This window comes from Accipiter gentilis, chromosome 4 (genome assembly GCF_929443795.1).
Source record: "Accipiter gentilis chromosome 4, bAccGen1.1, whole genome shotgun sequence".
Lineage (NCBI taxonomy): Eukaryota > Metazoa > Chordata > Aves > Accipitriformes > Accipitridae > Astur > Astur gentilis.
In genome coordinates this window covers 21,450,177-21,473,942 of record NC_064883.1, presented here as the reverse complement: position 1 = coordinate 21,473,942, position 23,766 = coordinate 21,450,177, and the positions used below count along the sequence as shown (strand labels likewise).

At 37.4% G+C, this 23,766-nt stretch overlaps 2 protein-coding genes across 3 annotated transcripts in view; both read left to right on the top strand.

Moving 5' to 3' along the window:
* Positions 1–23,766, top strand: part of VPS50 (VPS50 subunit of EARP/GARPII complex) — a 102,440-nt gene that overhangs the window by 60,538 nt on the left and 18,136 nt on the right. Inside the window, exons 19-23 of one of the 2 annotated variants that reach the window (XM_049798566.1) lie at positions 1,327–1,445; positions 2,969–3,075; positions 11,623–11,744; positions 12,722–12,778; positions 17,239–17,319. In XM_049798566.1, the coding sequence (XP_049654523.1) occupies positions 1,327–1,445; positions 2,969–3,075; positions 11,623–11,744; positions 12,722–12,778; positions 17,239–17,319 (486 nt within the window). The remainder of the gene's footprint in view (positions 1–1,326; positions 1,446–2,968; positions 3,076–11,622; positions 11,745–12,721; positions 12,779–17,238; positions 17,320–23,766) is intronic. The other variant, XM_049798567.1, reaches the window with a different exon arrangement.
* LOC126037802 (DNA replication complex GINS protein PSF1-like) lies at positions 13,477–14,408 on the top strand. Its single transcript, XM_049798587.1, has one exon. The coding sequence runs from the start codon at positions 13,477–13,479 to the stop codon at positions 14,098–14,100; it is 624 nt and encodes a 207-aa protein (XP_049654544.1). The 3' UTR covers positions 14,101–14,408.

Here is a 23,766-nt window from a genome sequence, read left to right as displayed (position 1 = left end):
AGGTATACGTGGTTAATTTATCTACACATTCACATTTTTCATAGAGTTATTCTGGAATAATTTGTGGCATTTGTGACAAATGAAGCAAATGGTGCATGAGGCTTTCTTCCATCAAAGAAGAATTGTTTCTCTCATAATGAGATAAATATTTTAAATATCTGGATCTTGGCCTTTAACTAGATAAAGAACGGCATATGTTTCAAAACAAAATAAACCCAAGAACCAGCACATGCAAATAAATAGAAGCATTCCCCAAACACCTAATCAAGTTTTCTGAGATAGCAAGGGGAAAAAAAACAACCTTTAAATCTAGCCCCAACTGATTTATTCCACCAATACCATTGAGTTATCTCATTAGAGTGTTTCTTAGAATAATATAGTGCGCTGTGGCTTTGGGTTTTGTTGTAGGTTTTGTTTTCCTCTGTGAGCAAACGTATATCAATTTTGGTTGCAGAATCCTGTTCTTTGCTTACTCTGCAGTTTTTGTTTGTTCCACGTACACTGCAAAGTTTATAGGTATAGAACATACAGATATATACGAAGTTACTGTTCTTGCTGTTGATGTAGATAGAACAGCATACAGTTGAAGAAAATAAGTGCAGAAAAATTAGTGAGAAAAAAACACACATGGTAATAGTAGCCATGAGAAATACTTATATTTTTATAGTAGCATTTGACTGCTTATTATTCTTGAAGTGTTTATGCTTAGTCAAAATCACATTGGTTTTGTAACAGGTTAAGTGGTTGACTCCATAGTAGAAATTTCTTTTGTAGTGTACTAAAATCAATTTTACAAACCACTGCAAGTTGTTTTTTTGGTGTTTGTTTTTTTTTTTTTTTATAAATAATGTGTATGGTATAAATAAGTATTTTTTTGAAGCAGTAGTTTAGTCCTTCTTGCATTAATAATTAAAGATTGTGTGGTGCCAGGTTTCTTTGGTTTATTGCCACCATATGGATGAATTTTGAGGTTTTATTACTGTTTTTCCATATTGTAAAGCAAATAATAAAAGCTGAGATACGTAGGTACTTGATACAGCAACAACAAAGTAAAAAAAGTTATCAGTAGCTGGGAGGAATAGGATGATGCAAATATTTACTCTTAATCAACATCTGAGAATAGAAGTTTGTTTAGAAATTCACTTACAAATAGCTTTGTATAATTTACCTGCTGCATTTTTAATGAACATTGTCAGCAGCCTTTCAACCAGCAAAGTTATCTGTATCCTGATCAAGGTAAAAGCCAAGAAGTGACCAAAATGCTACGTTAAATGAGTGACAATATTATAAGGAAAATAATGGCAGTAAATTTTTTTTTCTTAACAGTATGAATCGGATGAACAAGAAAAAAGTGCATATCAAGAGTATGATAGTGACAGTGATGTTCCTGAAGAGTTGAAAAGAGATTATGTGGATGAGCAGACAGGAGATGCTCCTGTGAAAAGGTAGGTAAACTGTATGAGTCCTTGGTCTCATTTACCTGCTTTTCATCTCAGTACTCTAATTAGTTCATTTTCTGTTTAATCTATACTCTACAACAATGGAATAATAATCAAATAATCTTTATGCTACCTGCACAGTTAGAAAGGCTCACCAGTTAGATCTCCGGAATGGGGAGGAATGTTAAACTGCTCATCATTATTGCAGAAAGAAACTTTGGAAAGCAGGATTTTGAAGGAGAATGAAGGCTCTCTGAAGCAGGTAGTGGAAAACTGATTAGCAAGCATTAGATGTTAACTGCAGACTCTTCTACAACTGCTCTTGTGCATATCTATAGTTTCTGTTGTGTCAAAAGCAGTTGTTTGTAGACAAATGGCTTGAGGCTTCAGCTTCTGCTTTTGCAGAACAACAGTAAACTTTTACAGATTAAAAAAAATTAAATTCTACCATAGCTTGAAGGCAGTCACTTGGGATTTTAAATTCTCTTTTGCTTTAAGAATACACACACACACACGTGAATATGCATATTCTCTTTTGAAAAAAAATATTATTTATATATATTCATATAAACAAAAGCCAACTCTGTAGCATTTAAAAGGATCTGAAACACAAATTTCTGTCTAGGACACTGTACTACTTAGATGTCCATTCAGACCTTGTGAAGCAGGCTAACATTATTTGTATGTAGAGGATTGCAGGAGAACTAGAAAGCCATCACTTGGGTCAAAGCAGAGGAATGTTTTTTTACAAAATAACTTTTCAGGATAAAATACTGCTAGCGTGATTTCATAAGATGAATCACATGGACTACTTCATTTTAAAGATGTGATGGAGATATTGATAAAAATTCCTTTTGGATTGATGGAGATATTGATAAAAATTACTTGGAACAAACCACAGTCACTGTCCATAGCTTTGTGCTGTGAAATTGAAGCATTCTGAATTTTTGGAAGAATATCATTTTGAGGTATAGCAGCTGGAAGAAGGTTTCACTTACAGAATCATAGAATATCTTGAGTTGGAAGGGATCCATAAAGATCGTCGAGTGCAAATTCCTGCTTCTCACAGGACTATGGTTTATGAAAAAATTAATGTCTTTTTAGTTTCATCTTCCTCAAAATTGTTTCCATTTCCAGACAGTCATTTTCAGCTCTAGTTTACTAGTCTGCCTCTGTTTTGTTGTGACTTGTGTTGTTTTATTTTCTTTACTTCGTGAACTATGAACTTGAGTCAGAGTGGTTAAAACGATTGCTGAGGCCAGACAGAGGCCTGCAGAACTCAAGACTTGGACTACAACTCAGAAACTCCTTTCTCTAGCACAATTTTATGTAATTTAGGCCAGGTGTCTCTAAACGTTAGAATCTTAACCCAGTTACGCTTTGGCATAAAGAAAATACTGCGCTGGAAGACATACTGTCATGTGAAAGAAGTGGGGAGGAAGGAGTTCTTTTCTACTAAATTTTATTTGTATGTCCTTGAATATAATAGACAGTCACATTTGGTGTATTTTGTTTTGTTTTCTTTAAAGTGTTTCTCGAGAAACTCTGAGGAGCAGAAAGAGATCAGATTATAACCTCAATAAAGTGAATGCACCTATCCTAACAAACACTACGCTGAATGTAATAAGGCTTGTTGGTATGTAGAACAATTGTAGTTTTTTTGTATGTGTTTTTTATTTTAATGCAAATCTTTGGATTATAGCAAATATGGATTTTAAGGCTTTTAAAAACATACCTAGTTGGGCTCTATTGCCACTTTTTGAAAATGTTAATAGAATAGAAATAAAGCACTAAACCAAAATATTTTTTAATTAGATAGACAAATTTGGTTATATCTTGTGAGTTATTTTTACTTTGAAAATTAATCTGCATGCATATAGTGATTTTAACCAATAATGGTGGATTATTTGTCTAAAATATTGAATGCATAAAACCAGTGAAGATAGAAAGGAAATAGATTAATGTTTTATGTTGCTAATGTGTTTTAGTGGATTAAATGCTTCATTTTCAAGTAGTATAGTTACAAAAGTAAGAACTTAAAGATTTTTCCCTTTCGTTACTCAAATTCTTACACCCAGAATAACTATTTTTACTACAGAGTAGACAACTAGAAGAAAAGTGCCTTCCCATACTGCTAATTTCAGTAATTAGAATGCATCCTAGTAATCACCAGGGAGTTTAGGGAATCTCTATCCTTGGAGGTGATCAAGACATTACTGGACAAGCCCCTGAGCAACCTCATCTCAGACCTGCTCTGAGCAGGAGGTTGTACTAGATGACCCCTGGAGGTCGTTGCTAGCCAAAAGTTTTCTGTGAAAACACCTCCCTTCAATTCTAGGTGTAATGTGATTGATTTTTTTGTGATCGTGACTTACATTTGATTATCTAGATAATTGTATGATAGCAATTTTCTGCTACTGACTTTCATTTTGTTTACAGAGAAGGGGAAGTAACTACCTAAAGTTATCAGGGTAGGCAGAAGAGAGAGGAATTTTGTATGTATTATACTAATGAAGTTTGTCTTCAATGTTTACGTGCTTCAAAATGATTGTGGTACTTCAGAGTAAGCTGTTTTTAAAAGACTATTCCGACACCTGGTTAGTACCTTTTTGCTGTCTTAGAGGGCAGCATATAAATCAGAAATTAGTTTTCTAAACCTTTATTTCAGTTTTTTTTCCTCTTGGAGTATCTACAATATAGACCTGAAATAAGAACTGAGATTATTCTGTCATAACTTTTCTGGTATTGATCTGTGAGTTAGGTTGGAGAGATTTGTTTGCTACCTTCCAGTATAAAGTTTTGCCCTAAGAAATGTTAGGATTGAGTCTAGAAATCACACATGGCACTTTATGCAAACCACCTGGTCTTCCCCCACCTCTGCCCCTGACCCCTTGTCCTAACACAGTGTGCGAGTAGGTGGAGCTGTAGTTCTAGTTTTCCAATTTCACATAAGGAGTCTTTAGATTTGTGCATTCTGGCCATAATCCTGAACTTAAACATTACTTTCAAAGCTCATATATATGCTTTTTTCCCCTTCTGGAATTATGCTTAATTTTCAATTTTTCTGCTATTGGGGCTGTTTTATATTGTTTCTGTAATGACTGATAATAGCGTTATTTGGAACATGGAATTGGAAAGGGACCTCCTGCAGCCCCTGCTACAGGAAGACATGTCATTTAGTACTGCCTATAAATATGCTTGTTTTGAGCTCCATCTTAAAAATACTACTGTTTTTGTTACCACCACTCTATCTAATAGGAGTTCTATTCCAGAAGTCTTATCAACCTAATGGTTTAAAAAAATAAAATAAGAAATTGTCCACCTATTTTCTGCCCACTTGATCTAACACCAAAATAAACTTTTAGGTTTAACAGATTGTCTTGTTCTTTGATTCATACTGCTCTGCTGTTTTAAAGAAAGCAATCCTATTTCTTCTCAGTCATTGATTTGCTAAACGAAATGTGCCAAGCTTTTTAATATCCTCTGTATTTATCTGCCAGAAGCTTAAGTCCCCTACTTTCTTACCAGTTCTTTTTCTGCTCTTGTTACAAACATATCAAAATCATGTGCAATACTTTGCATGAAATTTCACTCCATTGTGTCACTGTTGTATCGCAGCATCCTGGTCACAAGTTGTCTCCCTTTTGCACCTCTTTGCATTTTTCACAGCTTCGTTGTACTGGCAGTTCATTCCATCTGTAATGAGCTTGTACAGCCAGCAGGTCCTTTGCTTTCCCAGTTTTTTTCCAAGGGATGAGCTGCTAGTTTATAGTAGAAAGATGCATGTTTTTAATTAATTGGTCCCCAAATGCACAGCTTTACTTTTTGTACTACTGAATTTCATCCAATTTTTATTACAGCAGTCGTCAAGGTCCTCCAGTTCCTCCTGTACATTATTTCAATCCTTTTCTGTTTTGATGGTGCCTCCTTATTTTTTTCCATTATCACACTCTTGTTTTTGTGCCAGTGTCATTCATGAAAATACTAAAGACGATGCCAGTTGCTGGAACTCCACTAGTAGCTTTTCCAGATACCTCCCTTTTCAACACTCCATTCTGTCTTCTCTTTTATTAAACCCTTACTCATTTAAAAAACTCAAGCTTCACTTGTTTACTGTGCAATATTGTTAAATTAATACTGTCACTAAATCCCAGATAGATGAAATGTGCTGTGTCCTTTGTCTAGAAAATCATGTGGGTTCCCTAACAAGAATATGTATCTTAGTCTGGTACAGTTCACTTCTGGTAGATCCTTGATTTGTTTTATCTTAATTTTGCCTCTGTATTTCAGCTTCTGTCACTTCCATACTTTCTTCAAAACTAGATCTGAAGTCCTGCATCCCACAAATTAAAGCAATAGATCAATAGCTGCCTGGATGACTGTTTTCCCTCTTCTTGAGTATGTTTTTATTTGCTGTTTTTCAGTCATAGCGGTACAACCCATGTCTCAACTGCTTATTGCACATACAGGTTATTATATTGATTACGTGAGTGGTGATTTCATGTCCATTTTTTATTATGCCCTGATTCCTTCGCTCCTGTAGCTTAACTGTTTTAAGGTCTTTTCCAGCTCATTCTCAGTGTGGCTGAAGGTGGCCAGTTCAGTGCTATTAGTCACCCTGTTCCTGTTCTCCTCACTTTTCTCACCGTCAGTATCATTTTCCCCAATGAAAATGAAGGCAAACTATTCATTCTTGCTTTTGGGTTGTCTTGTTTGTCTACAATCTCTGTCCTGTCACGTCCGTGTCATTCCCCCCCCCCCCCCCCCCCCCCCCCCCCCCCCCCAGTTTGGTTGGCTTTTGTTAGTCTTCTGTAATTGGAAAACTCCTGTTTTTTACCATTTTTGGAAAATTTAGTTTTGGCAAGACTTTTGGTACTTCTAGCTCGTAACACAACTTCCTGAGCATATAGGTCTGGTTTTGTCCTTTGTCCCTGTTCTAGTCATTCTTTGCTTCTAGTTTCTTTGCAGTTTATCATGTTTCTAATACACAATGACCCTGCCTCACTTCTACCTTAATTTGTATCTTTTTTTGAGGAATACCTACCACTTGATATCATAAATGAAACTGATTTTTTTTGCACCATGTTTCTGTTAGACATAAACTGCATATTACACCTCTGCACAGAAGTTGAAAATGCTTTCATCTTTTGTCATTACTTTTGGCCTTAGCATACAAATAGTTCATTCACTACTTCTAGGAAGCATCCCGAGGGGCATTAGACACATTTCTTTAACTAGTGGTTAATGACTACAGAAACAAGAAACAAGTAAGATAGCACTTTTTAGCCACACTATTGGATTTATTAGTTTTTCCTCCCTTCTTGTCTCCCCTCTTGTCTCTTGAATCCGTATTAAACATGAAGATGAGCATGTTGTTGCTTGGCAGATTTGGCTGTGCAGGATGCTAGTTTGTAGGAGATCCAGGTATGATCCACTCCCCTGGATTTTCTCCCTGCAGACAGGAATGCTGTGGAACATGCCCATCTTTTAACAGCAGTCTCTGCTGATGCCATGGAAGGCTCAGTTTGTCTCGCACTGTCTCAGATTTTTGGCTAGGAAAACGCCACAGTACTTAACACTAATTTCAAGTAGTATAACTGAGGTGATTATCTAGAATCCCTTCATTATTAGTAGAAAACTGTAGGTAACTCCAGAAGATGGTCGAGTTTGTTAGCTGTCGTGGATGTCTTTGCCTGCATGTCATCTTGTAGATATCTTAGCACTTGTCTTATGGAGCTGCTTGCCCTCTGCACAGGAGATCTAGGCAACCAGTATGGGCTAAGGGTCTAGTTTTTAGATGAAGTTGGACAAAGTGAATTGCATATGCAAGACCAGTGGTGTGGCACCTCAAAATATGAGCAGGGGCCTAATGTAGTATAGGTGACTCCATAGATGTGTCCTATCTACAGAAAGCCTGTACTCTATTTTAAAGTTCTGCTCCTTGAAAATAAGGCTGTATTTTAAGAGACATTTGTTTTGGTGGCAGTAATGGGAGTACTTCAGTGGTTTTTGACCCTGCTATAATTTGTCACTGATATTCCTGCCTACTGTATGTTTCATCAGCATGACTTTTAGTAGATCTAGATCAGCTCCCTGATCTTAGTTAAAAACAAATAATGGAGGAATCTAGGTTTATAAAGGGAGTGAGATGAAGATGCAGATTTAAGTTGCCCAATCAAGTAACAGAAATTGTTGCCTGACTTCTTAGGAAAGTTATGCAACTACTAGTACTCACTGAATGAGTATAACGGTGCTCATAACCCATTTTGAACTATTTCTGTGTGCTGTATGCTTTCTGTGGAGGATAGATGAATAAAACAAAGTGTAGCTTAATATTTATAAACTACATAAATGATTTGCCTTGTATAACTGAAGTGGGACCTGCTATAACTTTGTTTAATTTGAATTTCAAGTGAACAGTTCAATTTATCTGGTTTTCACTAGAGTTAATAAACCGGGTAATTATTTCTCTGTCTCCAGTATAAAGTAACCATTAGATTAATTTATAAGGTTAATTTTTTCCTGTCAAGCCATTGTGTGTTGGCTTAAAATGTAAAGGAAGAATGAACCTGTGTTAAATTTGTATGGAATATTTTGACCTAGGTCCTATACATCAACAAGAATAATTGATGACTATGCCATTGTATATATTGATTTGGTGATTTCTTATTTTAATTAATATTGTTGGGGTTTTTTAATGCCTTTTTTTGGCCTTGTCATGGTTTAACCCCAGCAACTAAGCACCACGTAGCTGCTCACTCACTTCCCCCCCCCAACCCAGTGGGATGGGGGAGAGAATCGGAGGAAAAGAAAAAGTAAAACTCGTGGGCTGAGACAAGAACAGTTTAATAGAACAGAAAAGAAGAAACTAATAATGATAATAATAACAATAATGAAACGACAATAATAATAATAAAAGGATTGGAATATACAAGTGATGCACAATGCAATTGCTCACCACCCGCTGACCAATGCCCAGTTAGTCCCCGAGCAGCGACTCCTCCCACCCCCACTCTCTTCCAGTTTATATACTAGACATGACGTCCCATGGTATGGAATATCCCGTTGGCCAGTTTGGGTCAGCTGCCCTGGCTGTGTCCCCTCCCAACTTCTTGTGCCCCTCCAGCCTTCTTGCTGGCTGGGCATGAGAAGCTGAAAGATTCTTGACTTTAATCTAAACACTGCTTAGCAGCAACTGAAAACATCAGTGTGTTATCAACGTTCTTCTCATACTGAACCCAAAGCATAACACTATACCAGCTCCTAGAAAGACAATTAACTCTACCCCAGCCGAAGCCAGGATGGGCCTCATTTTTGCTTTTGCTGTAAATGTTTTTGGGGAAGAAACTGAGATTTTGCTTGCTTTAAAACTCATTAACTTTTAAGAAAATAATAATGGTGATGACAGATCTCACAGCAGAAATTTTGTAGCTGAAGTAAGTGATCAGTCACACAGAATGGGACCTCATGGGACTTAAAAAAGCCTAAATCATACAATCTTTCAAAATTATATAATTACAATGGGCTTTTCACTTTTTCCTTCAAAGTGGTGATTTAGCTCCTAATGTATGTCGTAGGAAGCTGCATGTCTGGTATTGTGAGACTCCCTAGGAAATTATTTAACTAATGACCACAGATATACTAAAACTCAAATATGTATTATTCAAGAGGTTGTGTGTTTATTTACCTTTTTGGTTTTAGTGATCAGTTTTATATAGGTTAGTCTGATAGAGAGTACTCTCTACTTACTGTCTTTAAGGACAAAAGAAGAGCTGGAAATAATACTTCAAAAGAAACCCAGCAAATGTTCAGCAGTTTTAGGTATTAATGGAGAGCCTCTAAAAAGTTAAGCTACTTTGAGTTGCTGAAACTCTATAAGTGGTGTTTTCAAGTATTTCTGGATGTTTCTAGCATGGTGTGGATTTGGGCTGTTAATGCTGTTTGGAAATGTTCTCATATACCCCTTTTTCACCCAAAATAGGAACTTTAGTGCAACTGAGTAACAATGTATAGAAGTTAAAAGTTGGCGTCCTGTTAGCGAGAGGAACTAGGAGGAAATGTTCTTGGAACACTTGTTGTGTCAAGATGCTGAGTGATGTAGTAATAGAGAAATGTTCTTGGCATCAGAAGATTTTTATAGGGACAGTACTTGGGCAGTGTGTGGTGTGTAGCCCTTTGGAAAAGTGTAAGATACTGCCCAAGAGATTACCTTGAATATTCATGCCAGCTGCAGAGATGCTTGGAAATCTAACTGTCCAGAATGTGACAGATCACCCTTATATCATGTATGGATTGCAGGCGAGTTTAAAAATGTGTTTATCACAGAGTAAGTGGAAAAAATCAGCCTGTGGCAATACAGAATGTTCAGATAGCTCATACAAAGGTGACAGCTGCTTTGATTAGGGTACCATCCTTTCCCAAACATCTGAAAATTTCCATATTGGGCTGTGCTGGAATTGGCTGCATTTGGTTTTCCCTTTTGGAATACAAATAGAATTTTTTAAGTCTGCTTTTCAGTTTGTTCATAATGCTGTGGGTCAAAACATTAATAATTAAGCATAGAATTAACAATTGGGTTAAACTGCCAAATGTTAAGTATTCTAACCTGTGTCAAATCTCCAAAAATAACAAAATATATGCTTGCGTGTGTTAGCAAACTGGGACACAGATGCATAGTATTCAAGCAGGGAGTATATGTTAGATAGAAACCTGGAACGTAGTGATGTCAGGTTATTGCTTGATTCTTATCATAGTGCTATATCATCTTACCATGTATGTAGTTGTATCACGTAATTGTCAGATTAATGTTGTCTTTACTGACCTATACAAGTAATTGCTTTAAAAAATTCAAATAACTCCCCCTGATACTAATAGCTAATTTTGTTTCTTTGTTATTTAATTTCTCTGCTTAAAACATTTTCTGTATAGATTAGCAAATTACTTTGATGGACACAGCATTAGCTTGAAAAACAGTGTTGACTACAGGAAAAAAAAATATTTTAGCACACTCATGTATTTTTTTCCAACCTGTCACATCAAAACTTGTCCGGAATATGACAATTTTGTTAAATGATCTGCTATATCCTACATGTTGGGTGGACTGCATTTACATTTTGGTTCAAAAATTGCTGTCTGTTACTATAATAACCCAAAGCTTATTATATATTCTTTCTGGTTTTAAGACACTAATAGGGCAAGCAGTATGTCATTTTTGAGCTAGCCAGCAGAAAATGTAGGGTCTCTGCAATATGAGGGTTTTCATTAAGTACGCTGCTTGTGTGACCCTATGAAAAGAACCATGCCCTATGCGAAAAACAAAATAACTAAAAACTATAGGTGCTGTGAACTAGACCTGTAGGGAAAAATTTCTTTCCAAGTCCAAATCCTGTAATCAGTTTGACTCAGCTAACATATAGATGAAGGTCCTCAGTTGTGGTATGTGGGGTTTTTTAATTCTTTAAATTTTTATTTTCCCAAGTCAAATGCACAACAACAGAGAATATGAAGGAAGAGAAGGAATTATTCTTCTCCCTGGATTTGCCAGGGTCCTAGCATCCTTGTTTTCTGTCAATCTGTCCCTCTAGAAACTTTTCAGACATGCATCTTAAAACTATTTGCATTTCTTACCTCAGGAGAAAAAGGAAGGAGAGCAGGAAATGCTATGTCACTGATGCAAAACACATTATTCCTAGAGTTGTTGGGTGAAATCCAATTTTGGGCCTATCATTTTTATACTGTGCTTTTCTATTGCTTGAAAAATGTCCGTATGTGCATATATAAATGCACACTAATACGTAAAATCTTCAGTGGCTCTATACGTCATTTCCCAGACACTACTTTAGGGGATTATTATTTTTTGGCTAAATGAAGCTGAAACTTGCAGAGGATCCAGAAGGTTGTATATTTTGAATTTGGTACTAGAAGGCCAAGAATGGTTCCATACTTCTTGATATGGATTAGTATCCACATTTGGAGAAGTCTTGAGGCATTTGTGGTGTCTTAGCCATCTTATTTAACTTTGTTTTTAAATCTCCCAATCTCTGAAATATTACTAAGTTGTTCTTAATCAATATGCGAGGCTAAATAATAAACTTTGTAAAGCTGGTTTTGAGTTTGTCAAACTCAGCACCCTTTTTGTAGCACTTGTGCTGAGGAAACTGATCTTCTGTATTTAATTTTTAAGGGAAATACATGCAGATGATGAATATTCTGAAACCAATTGCATTTGATGTGATCCACTTCATGTCCCAGCTCTTCGATTACTATCTGTATGCGGTGTATACATTTTTTGGCCGAAATGACACGGTAGGTGGAAACATTATTCATTTCCAGGTATCGCTGTACACACACAACGAAAAACAAGAGATTTCTTTAATTGAAATACTACCTAATATGTAATCACCAGAAAAATTAGTGGCAACAGAATGGATCCGAATGTAGGAATAAGAAAAGGCTGATTAGATCAGCAACAAAGGGAATAAGTACTGGGAGCATCATTATCACTGGAACTTGAATCCTATTATGTTTTAAATAGATTCTGTACTCTCTTTTCCAGCAGTATTTTGAAAAGGAGGAAACAGAACATGAAATACCTAAAAGTAGTGGCAGGAAGTGGGGAGCAAAGGAGCAATCTGCAGAAGGAGGGTGGTGGTTTGGAGACTAGAGACTATGAGGTGATTTAATTTTCCTATATGTTTCCCTAACTTAGATAAGAATAGCAAAAGGAAGAGGAAGAGGGGGCCATGAAAGTTAAGTAGTAACTCAGGCTCAAGAGGCTTGAAATAGGCTTTTTCAGATCTACTATTCTTCTGTCAAACTAACTGCATTAATGAAAACAAGGCGGTTTTTGAGTGATCTTGTAGCTGAAATAAGTGCTTGTTGGCAATATCTGTACATAACATAGATCAACTTTAAACAGAATTGTCTTAAAGCATTTATGAATAGCTGTGCGTAAAAACAATTTTCTCCTCTTGTGGCCCCTAAATTACTCCACAAGTAATAATATCATGGGGTTCCAAATGCATCATCATCTGCTGGCAAATTGTAATGGATTTTCAGACTCAACATATGGTTCTAAATGGTTTTGAGCTGTTCTCTTTGGCAGGACAAATGTACTTGCAGTTTGTTTGTGTTTAGAAGATGGGTGGTTTTTTCGTGGTGTTTTTTTTTGTTTGTTTGTTGTTAAGATAATTATTTCCATTGGCTTAGTCAGCTGCTCTGGTATTCAAATTGTGTTGCATTTATTTTTATTTTTTTGTACCTCCCATTTTGTGTTTTTAAAGCCCATACCGAGTTCCTCACTCTCTACTTCTAACAGAGAACAGCACAGTGTTAGGCAGGTAAACATTATAGCAGATGGCTGGTAAAATTATGATGTTTCTGTAGTGTGCCTGATTTTTGTTTTGACAGATGATTTTTCCATGAGAAACATAATGCTTACAAAGGGTCTATGAATGTAATAAACCCTCTTGTAATGCTGCTTAAATGTCCTCACTCCCCATAGTGTTTATAAACCTTTAGAAAGTAGAGATGGGTGATGGTATGTGATTTAGACCAGGAGCATTGCTGTTTTATTTCTATTTACAAAATAGCATCAAAGGGATTCTTAAAAGTATGCTGGTAATATAACTTCCTTAAATGGTTGAAATTCTTTGTGAATATTGTGCTTCTGTTGTATGTGTGAGTTAGTACACGTGTAAGGAGCGTGATTAATTGTACAGAGTTCATTGCCAGTTCAGTGAAAACCAAGGGTTTAAGATATACGTGTTGAATTCTAAGTCTGGTCATGATGCTAAGTCATTGCTCTTTCCAGACCTCTTTAGAATGAATATCCTATGTGTAGTTATTATTTGGCTTTCTTCGCTGCCAAAAGTTGCACACCGTTGTAACCAGAATTGCTCTTTCAAAACCTTTTTAATTTGTGGGATGCAAGTTAAGGAGGCCTTTCCTCCTTATCTCAAGTTATGGAGCAACCTAACATGAAATTAAAAGGAATTGCCTATATTTAATATCTACTTGTGGTGGGTTGACGCGTGGTATGGCGGGGGAGCGGGCGGCCGGTCTGGTGCGGGAGCTGCACCGTGCCGGCGGCAGGAACCTGCCGCCATTCCGGGCAGAGGGGCTGCGGCAGGCGCTGGGGGACATGCGGGCGCTCTACGAGTGGAACCAGGCGAACGTGTCCGAAGCGAAGTCGGGACGGACCGACCTGATTTTCCTCATCCGGTTTCGCCACTGCTGCCTGCTCCGAAACCAGCACTGCGTCCTGGCCTACCTGTACGACCGGTTGCTGTGGATCCGAGCACTAAGGTGGGAGTATGGCAGCGTCCTGCCAAACACCGTCCAGTTTCACATGTCAGCTGAGGAAGTGGAGTGGTTCAATCGGTTCAAAAAGTCTCTGGCTACCTACATGAGGTCAGTAGGAGGAGAGGAGGGGCTGGACCTTACACAGGACATAAAACCTCCTAAAAGCCTGTACATCGAAGTGCGGTGTTTAAAAGACTATGGAGAATTTGAGATTGATGATGGTACCACCATCCTGTTGAAGAAGAATAGCCAGCACTTTTTACCCCGCTGGAAGTGCGAGCAGTTAATCAGACAAGGAGTCCTTGAGCACATTTCTATCTTAAGCGTGCGGGACAGGGAGAAACAGCTGCCGGAGTGAGGAGTGAGAACATGTACGAGAAACAAGCCTGCGGACACCAAGGTCAGTGAAGAAGGAGGGGGAGGAGATGATCCTGGCGCTGGAGCAGAGATTCCCCTGCAGCCCGTGGGGAAGACCCTGGTGAGGCAGGCTGTCGCCCTGCAGCCCAGGGAGGTCCACGGTGGAGCAGATATCCACCTGCAGCCTGTGGAGGACACACCGGAGCAGGTGGGTTCCCGAAGGAGGCTGTGACCCCGTGGGAACCCCACGCTGGAGCAGGTTCCTGGCAGGACCTGCGGATCTGTGGAGAGATGAGCCCACGGAGCAGGTTTTCTGGAAGGACTTGTGACCCCGTGGGGGACCCACGCTGGAGCAGTGTGCTCCTGAAGGACTGCACGCCGTGGAAAGGACCCATGCTGGAGCAGTTTTGAAGAACTGCAGCCCGTGGGAATGGCCCACGTTGGAGAAGTTCGTGGAGGACTGTCTCCCGTGGGTGGGACCCCATGCTGGAGCAGGGGAAGAGTGTGATCAGCCCTCGCCCTGAGGAGGTGAAGCGGCAGAAAATAACATGTGATGACCATAAACCCCATCCCTGTGCCTCTGTGCCGTTGGGGGGGGCTTGGTAGCGAAATCCGGGAGTGAATTTGTGCCCGGGAAGAAGGGAGGGGTAGTGCGAAGGTGTTCTGAGATTTGGGTTTATTTCTCATTACCTTGCTCTGGTTGATTTGTAATAAATTGAGTTAATTTTCCCAAAATTGAGTCTGTTTTGCCCGTGACAGTAATTAGTGAATGATCTCTCCTGTCCTTATCTCGACCTGCAAGCTTTTTGTTATATTTTTATGTCCCCTGTCCAGCTGAGGATGGGGGAGTGATAGAACGGCTTTGGTGGGCACCTGGTGTTCAGCCAAGGTCAACCCATCACACTACTCACTAAAGTTTAAGACATTCATGAACATGTCACAGAATAGTCTTCCTTAGCAGAATAAATTTAAGGTGAGTTTAAATCTTTTTGGACAAGACATTATAATAATCTGTAAACCAATGGCCATTGCTATGGAAAACAATTTTTTAAAAAAAAATTTTTTTTAACTTTAAGGGGTTATGTAGAGTTGGTGATGAGTAAAATTATTCTGTAAATTGTCTAATGATCTGCTTCCTAGCCTTAATAGGTCATCAATTTGTAGAATTTAAATATATACCATTTTGCATATAGAAATAGCAAGAACTTCTATGAAGCAAAGCAGTTGTACTGATGAGTCACATGTTCTGTTTGAAGTCGTGAGCTTCTGTCCTTGTGGAAAAATGCTGAGCAACAGTGTTTTGGGGGGTTGTTTGTTCATTTGTTGTGTTTTCCCCCCCCCCTTACATACAGATGCACAGTTCTGATTTCAGGCTGTAACTGGTTGCCTGATAAATCTGAAGTTCTCGATATGTAATGTTTTATGGAAATTTAAGTTTGTTTTTACATTCCTTTTCAGGTATGTTTTAAATGTGAAATTGCCTGTTTTTAAAAAGAAGTATATCATTATAGAATAAGTAAGTGAAAGTTACTGATAGCTATTGAAAGTTAGTAATTGAAGGGCAGGAAGAGAAAGAATTAGTGGCAGATTGTGTGATGTGTAGTTTTGATGGTGCAAATGCAAATTTCTTAAAATGAAATTTAATGTCTGAAACTTGCAAATACATTTCTTATTTATTTTTTTTTTCCTTTAAGAAGGGTATTTTTTCTGTTTGTTCTTACCTTAACAGGGAGAATAGCCAGTCTTGAATTTGCAGTCCTTATGGCCATATCTTGAAAAAACTACTATGTGATGTTAACAAGGATAAAAAGATAATTTGGAGAATTAAGCGGGTGTTTCTTAAAGGAAAAAAGTTATTTTCTTTTCCACCCATATACCTGCAAAATCAAAGGCAGTTCAGAACTGATATTTCTACAGTAAAAATGTGAAGAAAAATACAAATTATTTTTTGTGAAAAAGCTTACTTCACCTGTGAAAAGTGGAAAAACAAAGGCATGAACACTTCTTTTTATCAAATATGGACACTAGATTGTGATTTATGGCTCCCAGATCAGGTTCTAGATTTCAGCAGAGTGTACTTCCTGTGGGAATTCAGCTCAGATGTAAATTTTCATTGAATATGTAGGAGAACTGGGGCAGATGGACATCTTCAGTTAGAAATGTTAGATTCAGTAAATGGAGACCCAAATTATACCATTTTGTATATAAAAGGAGCGGAGGAGATGACATGAACTTGAACACTTCCTTCCCTGATTTAGTGCACTGAAAGGAAGAGAAATAATACAGCATGCAACACTGCTCTAAATATTGTTCAGTAAATTGCCTTTTGGTGTGAATCACATACCAGAACCGTATTCAAATACTTACAGATTCTTGACATAAATGTGTGTTTCTTAGCTGTCCCATTTCCACCTCCTTTTTTGTGTTAGTTTGTTCTTTGTTTTTTGAATTGAAAGTAGAGGATAAGTAGCTACAATAATTATGCATGTCGAATCAGACCCTCAGCTGGTATAATTCATTGCATTTACCAGGAAATAAGTATAGCTATATTGATTTATCCCAGCTGAACATCTGCCCCATAATACTTCTGAGCCATGAGCATGAAGATGGCACATTTCTCAGGTAGATCTTTATAAGCGTTAAGTGATAATGACTGTTTTATAAATATCAGTGGATATAATTTTACATATGCAGATTAGGTATTTAATAAGAAATTACAAGAAATTTTATAGCTTCAGAGAGAAGTCAAGACCATTTGGCTTGGGTGTGGTGTGCATGCATGTCATGGTGGGGGCATCATGGTGCACCATTCTAGGCTCATGGCCCAAATGAGAAAATCCAGGGTCCTGCACCCAAATACAGTATTATAACAATAAAGGATACTGGTTGCTTATTGGTATGAATGGTAAACTGTCATCTTCATGAAAGGTACTCAGGTCATTCTTCACACTAGTGCAGTGTTGAGTGCTGTGACTTCTGTTGATTTTCTTTTCATTTTGTATGGTTGTGATCATGCGCTAAAACTTTAATGTAAGTGAATTGTAGCTAGTGTTTACAAAGTGAAATTTTGCTGTATCACTGTAAAGTTTAAACCAATGAATTTTCTCTCCCCAACTTAAATAGAATGTATTTCTTCCAGTTTGAATCAACAGGACTGGGCCTCAGCAGCAGCAGATTACGTACCACACTGAACAGAATCCAGGAGAGTCTGATTGATCTGGTAAATACCTCAATTTTGTTAATGCTCAGTGGGATAGAGGTCTGTGTAGGAAATTTAGGAATTGCATTTTATCGTGGCTTTCTGATTTTTAACTCTCTTCATATTCAGTGTCTGTAATGACAAAGGCTTAGTTTCATGGCATATCATGATATAAATAAATATCATTATTGTATGAAATCACTTGTTTCTAATATGCACAATAGCTTTTGCTAGATTTAACAACAAAATTGTGTATTTAAATCTTACAATGTATTATGGTTCATGTAATAAAGACATTCCAGTATTATCCTTATTAAATGAGATGTTTTATAAAAAAGAAAACAAACCCAACATAATAGATGACTCATTTTTCTTTCAGTAAAAGAATAGCAAAACACTAAGCCATCCTGAAGATCATTCACACTGCAAGATAATAGAAGTAGTATACTAAGTCCTTTGTTAAGTCATTTCTGAATTGTGGAGAATTTTCCCCGATGTATTTTATAGACTATATCCCATTGGTCACTTCATGAGTTATTTTCAGAATGTGAAAAGTAAATATGCTGCTTGTGTCACACTGATAGTAGATTACTGTCCTTTACATCACATTACAAAGGGTAAACAGGAGACTTCAGATAGATTTTGTGGATTCAACTGAGCAGCAGAGTTTATAAAGAAATGTTAAGAACTATGCAAAAATGGAGATTTGAAGTTCTTTTTTTCCATCTAAATATAAACCCCTTGAAACATTATGAAGATGTTTCCTAAGAGTATCATAAATGGCTTGTGTAGTTGTTAATACCCCAGATACTGCAGGGAGGATTTATTTTCTAAGTCTTGTACCTTAGAAAGAAGTAGAAGACAGATGCTCTACTCTGACTTTCACAAGCATTTGGCACTCCGTAGAATTGTATTTTTGCCTTTTTAATTCCTTAAACTATTATATTGAATCCTAAACTGTTCTTTCAGTTGAGCTTCATAAAGGGGTTTAGGGCCATTTCTTATAGAGTCAGTAGAGGGAGCATAAGATAACTAATAACCCCAGGCCTCTACAAAATAGAAAAAGGCTGGCCATATTGATATTCATCTCAAAGGCAGTGTATTCAAAAAGAAAAAATAATGCTAGGAAGATCTTGCAAATGAATCAGTTAAAGATTATGGAAAAATGGCAAGTTATGGAATGAATTTTTTAAACTTACTCTGTAGTCACAGTTCCTGACAGCGCTTTACAGCCTTGAATTTTTTTTCATGAGTTGAAATAATGTTTGAAAAATAATTTCTAGGAGTAAATTGGAAGAATAATAGCCCTTCTTTTTCCTCCTCAGTCATTTAATGGTGCTGTTACAGATAATGTTAGTGTCAATTGAAATTAATATCTGTGTTCTAGGTAAGATTTGAAAGGAGGAAAAAATCTTAGCTAATTGCTATTAACTTTAAGGCATTCCATGAGGTTTATTAATATCTTATGAACTTAGGCTGGTCTTAAACTATAAATGGAAATTTTTTTACTTTTTGATTCATGAGGAAGAAAATGTCTTCTGGGTATTTTTATTGTTTGCTTATTTTTAAGAGTTTGTGAAAGTAGAGATTAATCTTTACTGTGTCATAAAATGGGTATTTCTCATGATTGTATGGACTGTTCTGGACTTCTGTCAAAATTCTCCTCTCTTATCTTAGATTATTGTAAATTGCTTTCTGAAAATATTCATTTTTGTGTTGTGGGGTCCAGTCTCGTGGCCTGTTGGGAATTTTGGGTTTTTTTGCATTGTCTTCTATTCATGGTAACTTTATTAAGGGCTATAATTTCTGTTGCATTTCAGTTCCTTATGGCAGCATCTTTCACTATTTTATTTTCATAAAGATAGTCGGAATCTGATAGTTCTAAATCTGTGACTAAGGCTCTGCCAGAATTTCATGTAGATCAGAATAGTTCCTCTAAGCTGTCAGTGCTTGCAAAGGTTGAGCTCTATGATCTATGTCAAGATTCTTTAGTAGTTTAGACTGGATCATTCCTAGCTTTCTTCTTGGACTTTGTCCGTTCCTTTTTGAGATACCAAGTGGATGAAGGCCTATTTACTCTATATTTCTTGCTAGGAGTTAGAGGAATAATTGGAGGATTTAAAGGCCATCTTCTCCTGCTTTTTGTAGACTTTTTGTAGTTTCTGTTTGTGATTGAATTAATGCTATCTAGTTTATACCAGACACCTTTTTAGGATACTACTTTTATTATTATTCAGCTGAATTTTAAGCTTCCTTTGTGAAGAAAAAAAGCAAAGTGGAAGGGGGGGTGTTCCACCTCTGGCAAGGTAAAGCTGAGCTGCACTTAAAAGTTCTTTCTTGCATCTTTGTAGCATCTTCAGTGTGAAGAGCATGGAGGTCGATTGGAGGCATTCTCTGTAGCTCCTTATGGAGCTGCTCTATTAAGTTTATATTTCCCTATTATTACAGTGCAAGGAGCGTCTGCCCTTTGAATATGTACTGTACTTACAGTATACTAATCATAATTGAGAAATAAGTACTGTCCTGGTTTTCATTTGGACTACTTAGAGACAAAGAGTTGGGTTTCTGACTCACGGCCACTGAGGAAAAAGGCTGCAGCAATTTAAATTGTTTCCTCTCTTCTTCCCTGCATCCCTCCTCATGCATCGCATACCCCCTACTTCTGCTGGAGGGTCCTTGTCCTCTCTAGGCAGTATTCAACTGTAGCTGAATCACATCTCCACCCTTTCACAATCTATTACTTCATAGCAAAGCCAGCTGTACTTTATAAACTGCAGCAAGTCCCCCTGCAGTTTAGATTAATGTTTTAGACTGTGTACAGGAAATAGCTGAGATATGAACATGTGTTCATTCATGTTAACTCCACCCCAGGGCAATAATGTGACACCTCATCTGTGATACGTATTATTCAATGTCCGTATGCTGCTCCTACACTGACACAATAGTAAAATTATAGTAAAAGAACCTTACCACTTCAGTTGGAAGTAAAAGTGCCCCTCCTCCTCGTATTTATGATACAAAACCATATTTGTAATTTGGATGGTTTTTTTTTTTATGTGGATGTTCTGTATGATGACAATAATGAAGCGACTTTTATGATGACAAGGATGAAGGGACTTAACTCTTTACAAGATTGAGCAAGTATGTTCTTTAGGTGCTACTGCTTTAAATATGCTTCCTATTTAAAACTGTTATAAATACGCCAGTAATGAGGTTTTGTCCAGCTATGGTTTTTGTTAATCTCTGCACTGCTAATACTGATACTGGTTTAAGTATGGCCTGAAATTTCTTTTGATATATAAATGAAATAGGTTTAGTTAAAAATAAATAAAAGGGGCCTACCAATTAGTGAAACTGTCTTTATTTGCTTTCTTGTAGTAAGTTATGTGGAAGTGTGTTGGGAGCATACAGTGATTGAGTAACCAGTTTTCTGTGTCTAAGCTACTTGTCTTTACCTTAAGGAAATACTTGTAGGCTAACTCAAAAGTATAAAAAAATACAAGCACTTTGTGTTATTTGTTTTAAAGTTGATTAGGGTGCACTTTCATTTCTGAGAGGTAAGAAAACAATATGACTTTCAAAAATTTGTTTGGCTACTTTGTACTGAACTTCATATGTGTATCTGAACTTCATGTTCAGGACTTTCCACAGCTAGCATAAAGTAACTTCAGTAATAGATTTCATCTGTGCAGGAGTTTCAGAGCTAATAATTTGGATCCTCCAGAAATAGCGCCCTACAAGCTGTGTTTGATTCATACCAGCAGGATGTATTACAAGGAAAACACAGAGAGAGAAGAGTGAAAAGGGGCGGAAGAAGTGCTTTTGTTTCAGCCTCACTTAAAATGCTAAGGTGCAGTTTTGATTAGGCCAAAGACACTGAACCAAGTGCCTGTTTCTGAGCTGCCTATGACTCCTTACTGACATTTCCCCTGAGTGGGATATGCAGAGATACCTACACTCATTTGGTCCTTGTGTTTGTCATTTCTAACAGGAATGTGGTTTTGCAACAGTAACGATGTTTGTATTAGTCCACTGAGACCAGTAAGCCTCCAAATAGGTACAAGGCATCAATCAGATCGATGTGATCTATGATAATTGGTGATTTGGAAGGGAAATTTCCACTTCTGATTCCTTGCTTTATCTGTCTCTAAGCAGCTTCCTTATCTTCACAAAACGTAACTCAGTCATGGTACTGCCATTACTTAGATACTGTTTTTGAATGTCCTGTGTGTGCGCACATAGCTGCCTTGAGTGATACTGCTGCTTCCAAAGGTGAGATTTTGTGGGCAAATAACGATGGAATAGTCATAAATATTGAATTGCAAACTGGCTTGCTCAAGTAAAACTGAGATTTAGAATGAAATTTGTTAGAGTTATTGTGCCTTACAGCACTACAAAATAGATCACTGTGGTAAAGTATATAAGCATTGCAATGCAATGTGTAGAAGAGTAGATGGAAGGAATCACTGGTATAAAGAAGTATTGGTTAATGTATTTTTGATTCTGTCTTTACTTTAGCTTTTGGGCTTTTCCCCCATAAAGTATATATCTTTTGGCAGAGTAGGTTAGAGATTGATGGTGCAGAGATGTAAAATGTACATTTTTCAGCTGTACAAATAAGATAAGGAATAATGGGAGGAACCGGTTTTTTCTTTATGCCTGACTTTCCAACCCATTTTGGCTTTGACCCTTTGATGCTGTGGAATGGTACGGTTCAGTTATACTAGTCCCAGTTCTGGAAACAAGGGATTCAGTTTTACTTAAAATGTCACAGCACAGTCCTGCATTACTTAATGTGGATATGTACCCTGTTATGTCGTCTGGCATACCAGTGGCAAGCTCTGGTGAGTCTAGGCTGTGGAATTTGTTACTTGACATGGCAGTGCCTAGCACAGGATGCTGATCCTAAACAACATAGCTAAGGTCCTCGCTGGAATGGTAGCTGTGAGCAGTGATTGTTGGTGAGGTTTTGTTTGGCCAAAGATAAATTCTGCAACTTTTACAATCCTGTCTTGGTATCCTGCTCCTTCAAAGAAAAAAAAAAGAGGCCTGAAAACAAAAAAAAAGAAAATATGACAATTTGTGAGGTTTTTTCTTCCTTTCTTTGCAAAGATTTGTACAACGTACGTAATGACAATGTTTAAGGAGTTGCTTGTCAAGGGAAGAGAACTCTGTGTATACCAAAGAAAGTTCTGACATGACAAGCACTTTGAAAATATGCTAGGACTTCTGCAGCTGTTTTGCTTCCTCACATTATTCATTTAGAGCTCTTCATACAACTTTTTTTTGTTTGTTTGACTATTACCCCAGTAGACTGGAATGATTTACTGAGTTTTCTAGCTTATTTTTTTGAACAAATTTTCTGGGTTTTGGCAATTGCTTTGTATGTCTTTGGGCAGTCACTGAGCCATCTCATTTTAGTCACTTCAGATTCTTCTTGCTGGGCACCCAAAACTTGGGCTGATTCCTAGTCCCAGAGGAGTTCAGGTGACCACAGAGTTGCAGCTGAGCACCTGCAAACCAGCAGTAGCTCCTCCTGAAAATTTTTCTTTGGATAAGAAACATGCTGCAGTAAAAATGTGTGTGACTGGACCAGATTGGCTTCGTAAGGTAGTGGTTCAGGTTCCCAAGGGTGTGGCAGTGGGCATGCTTTTTTGCGGAGGCTCGTTTGATATTTATTTTTTAATGCATAGTTAATGACTCATTTTCTCAGTTGTCTATCAGCACACAGCGATTCCTGATAGAGGCCTTGTTGCGTTAGGTTATACAAGACAGTAAATAAACTTGCTAACTTTGGATCATTTTTTATGCAAAAAGTCTGCTGTTTAATGTTGAACACTAAGAAATAAATGAAATACAAAGATCCCAGAAGTTTCTATGCAAATTTTATTGAAGTCTGTTACTGAAGTCAGTGGGACTGACCCTACTGAAGTTTGGGACGTGTTTGTTTTGTGACAAGGAGCATGGAGGATCCACACTCTGAAATTGGAAACGTCATGCCTACCGCAAGGCAATGCTGATCAACTCAGCCCTGGGGCTGGTGCGTAGTGTGTGCGTTGTAAGCATTGGCAAGCTTGGGGATCCCTTGCATGGCACTTCATAACGCTGTAAAGGTATCACTTGCCTGAAAAGGATTGTAAATAAATAGCAAATTAATAGCATGGTTTCTCAAGATGGTTTGCTGTTTGGTTTTTAATGATCTGCTGTCTTAAAGTGTGTTGAGTGGTGATCATTGTAGTAGCTTACATTGTTTATGTTTGATTTCGTTTCCTAAGGGCTGAGTCAAGATTACCTGCTTTGTAAGCTTTGTGCCCCTCAGCAAGAAAATACTAATCTTTCAACTTAAAACATCACAGGAGTATTGAAAAGTACCATTTTTAAACCTTAACACATTTCCATCATATTCAAAAAGCACTGTTACCCTTGAATGCAGTGTGCTTTTACAATTGGCTTTACCTGTCATTTTCA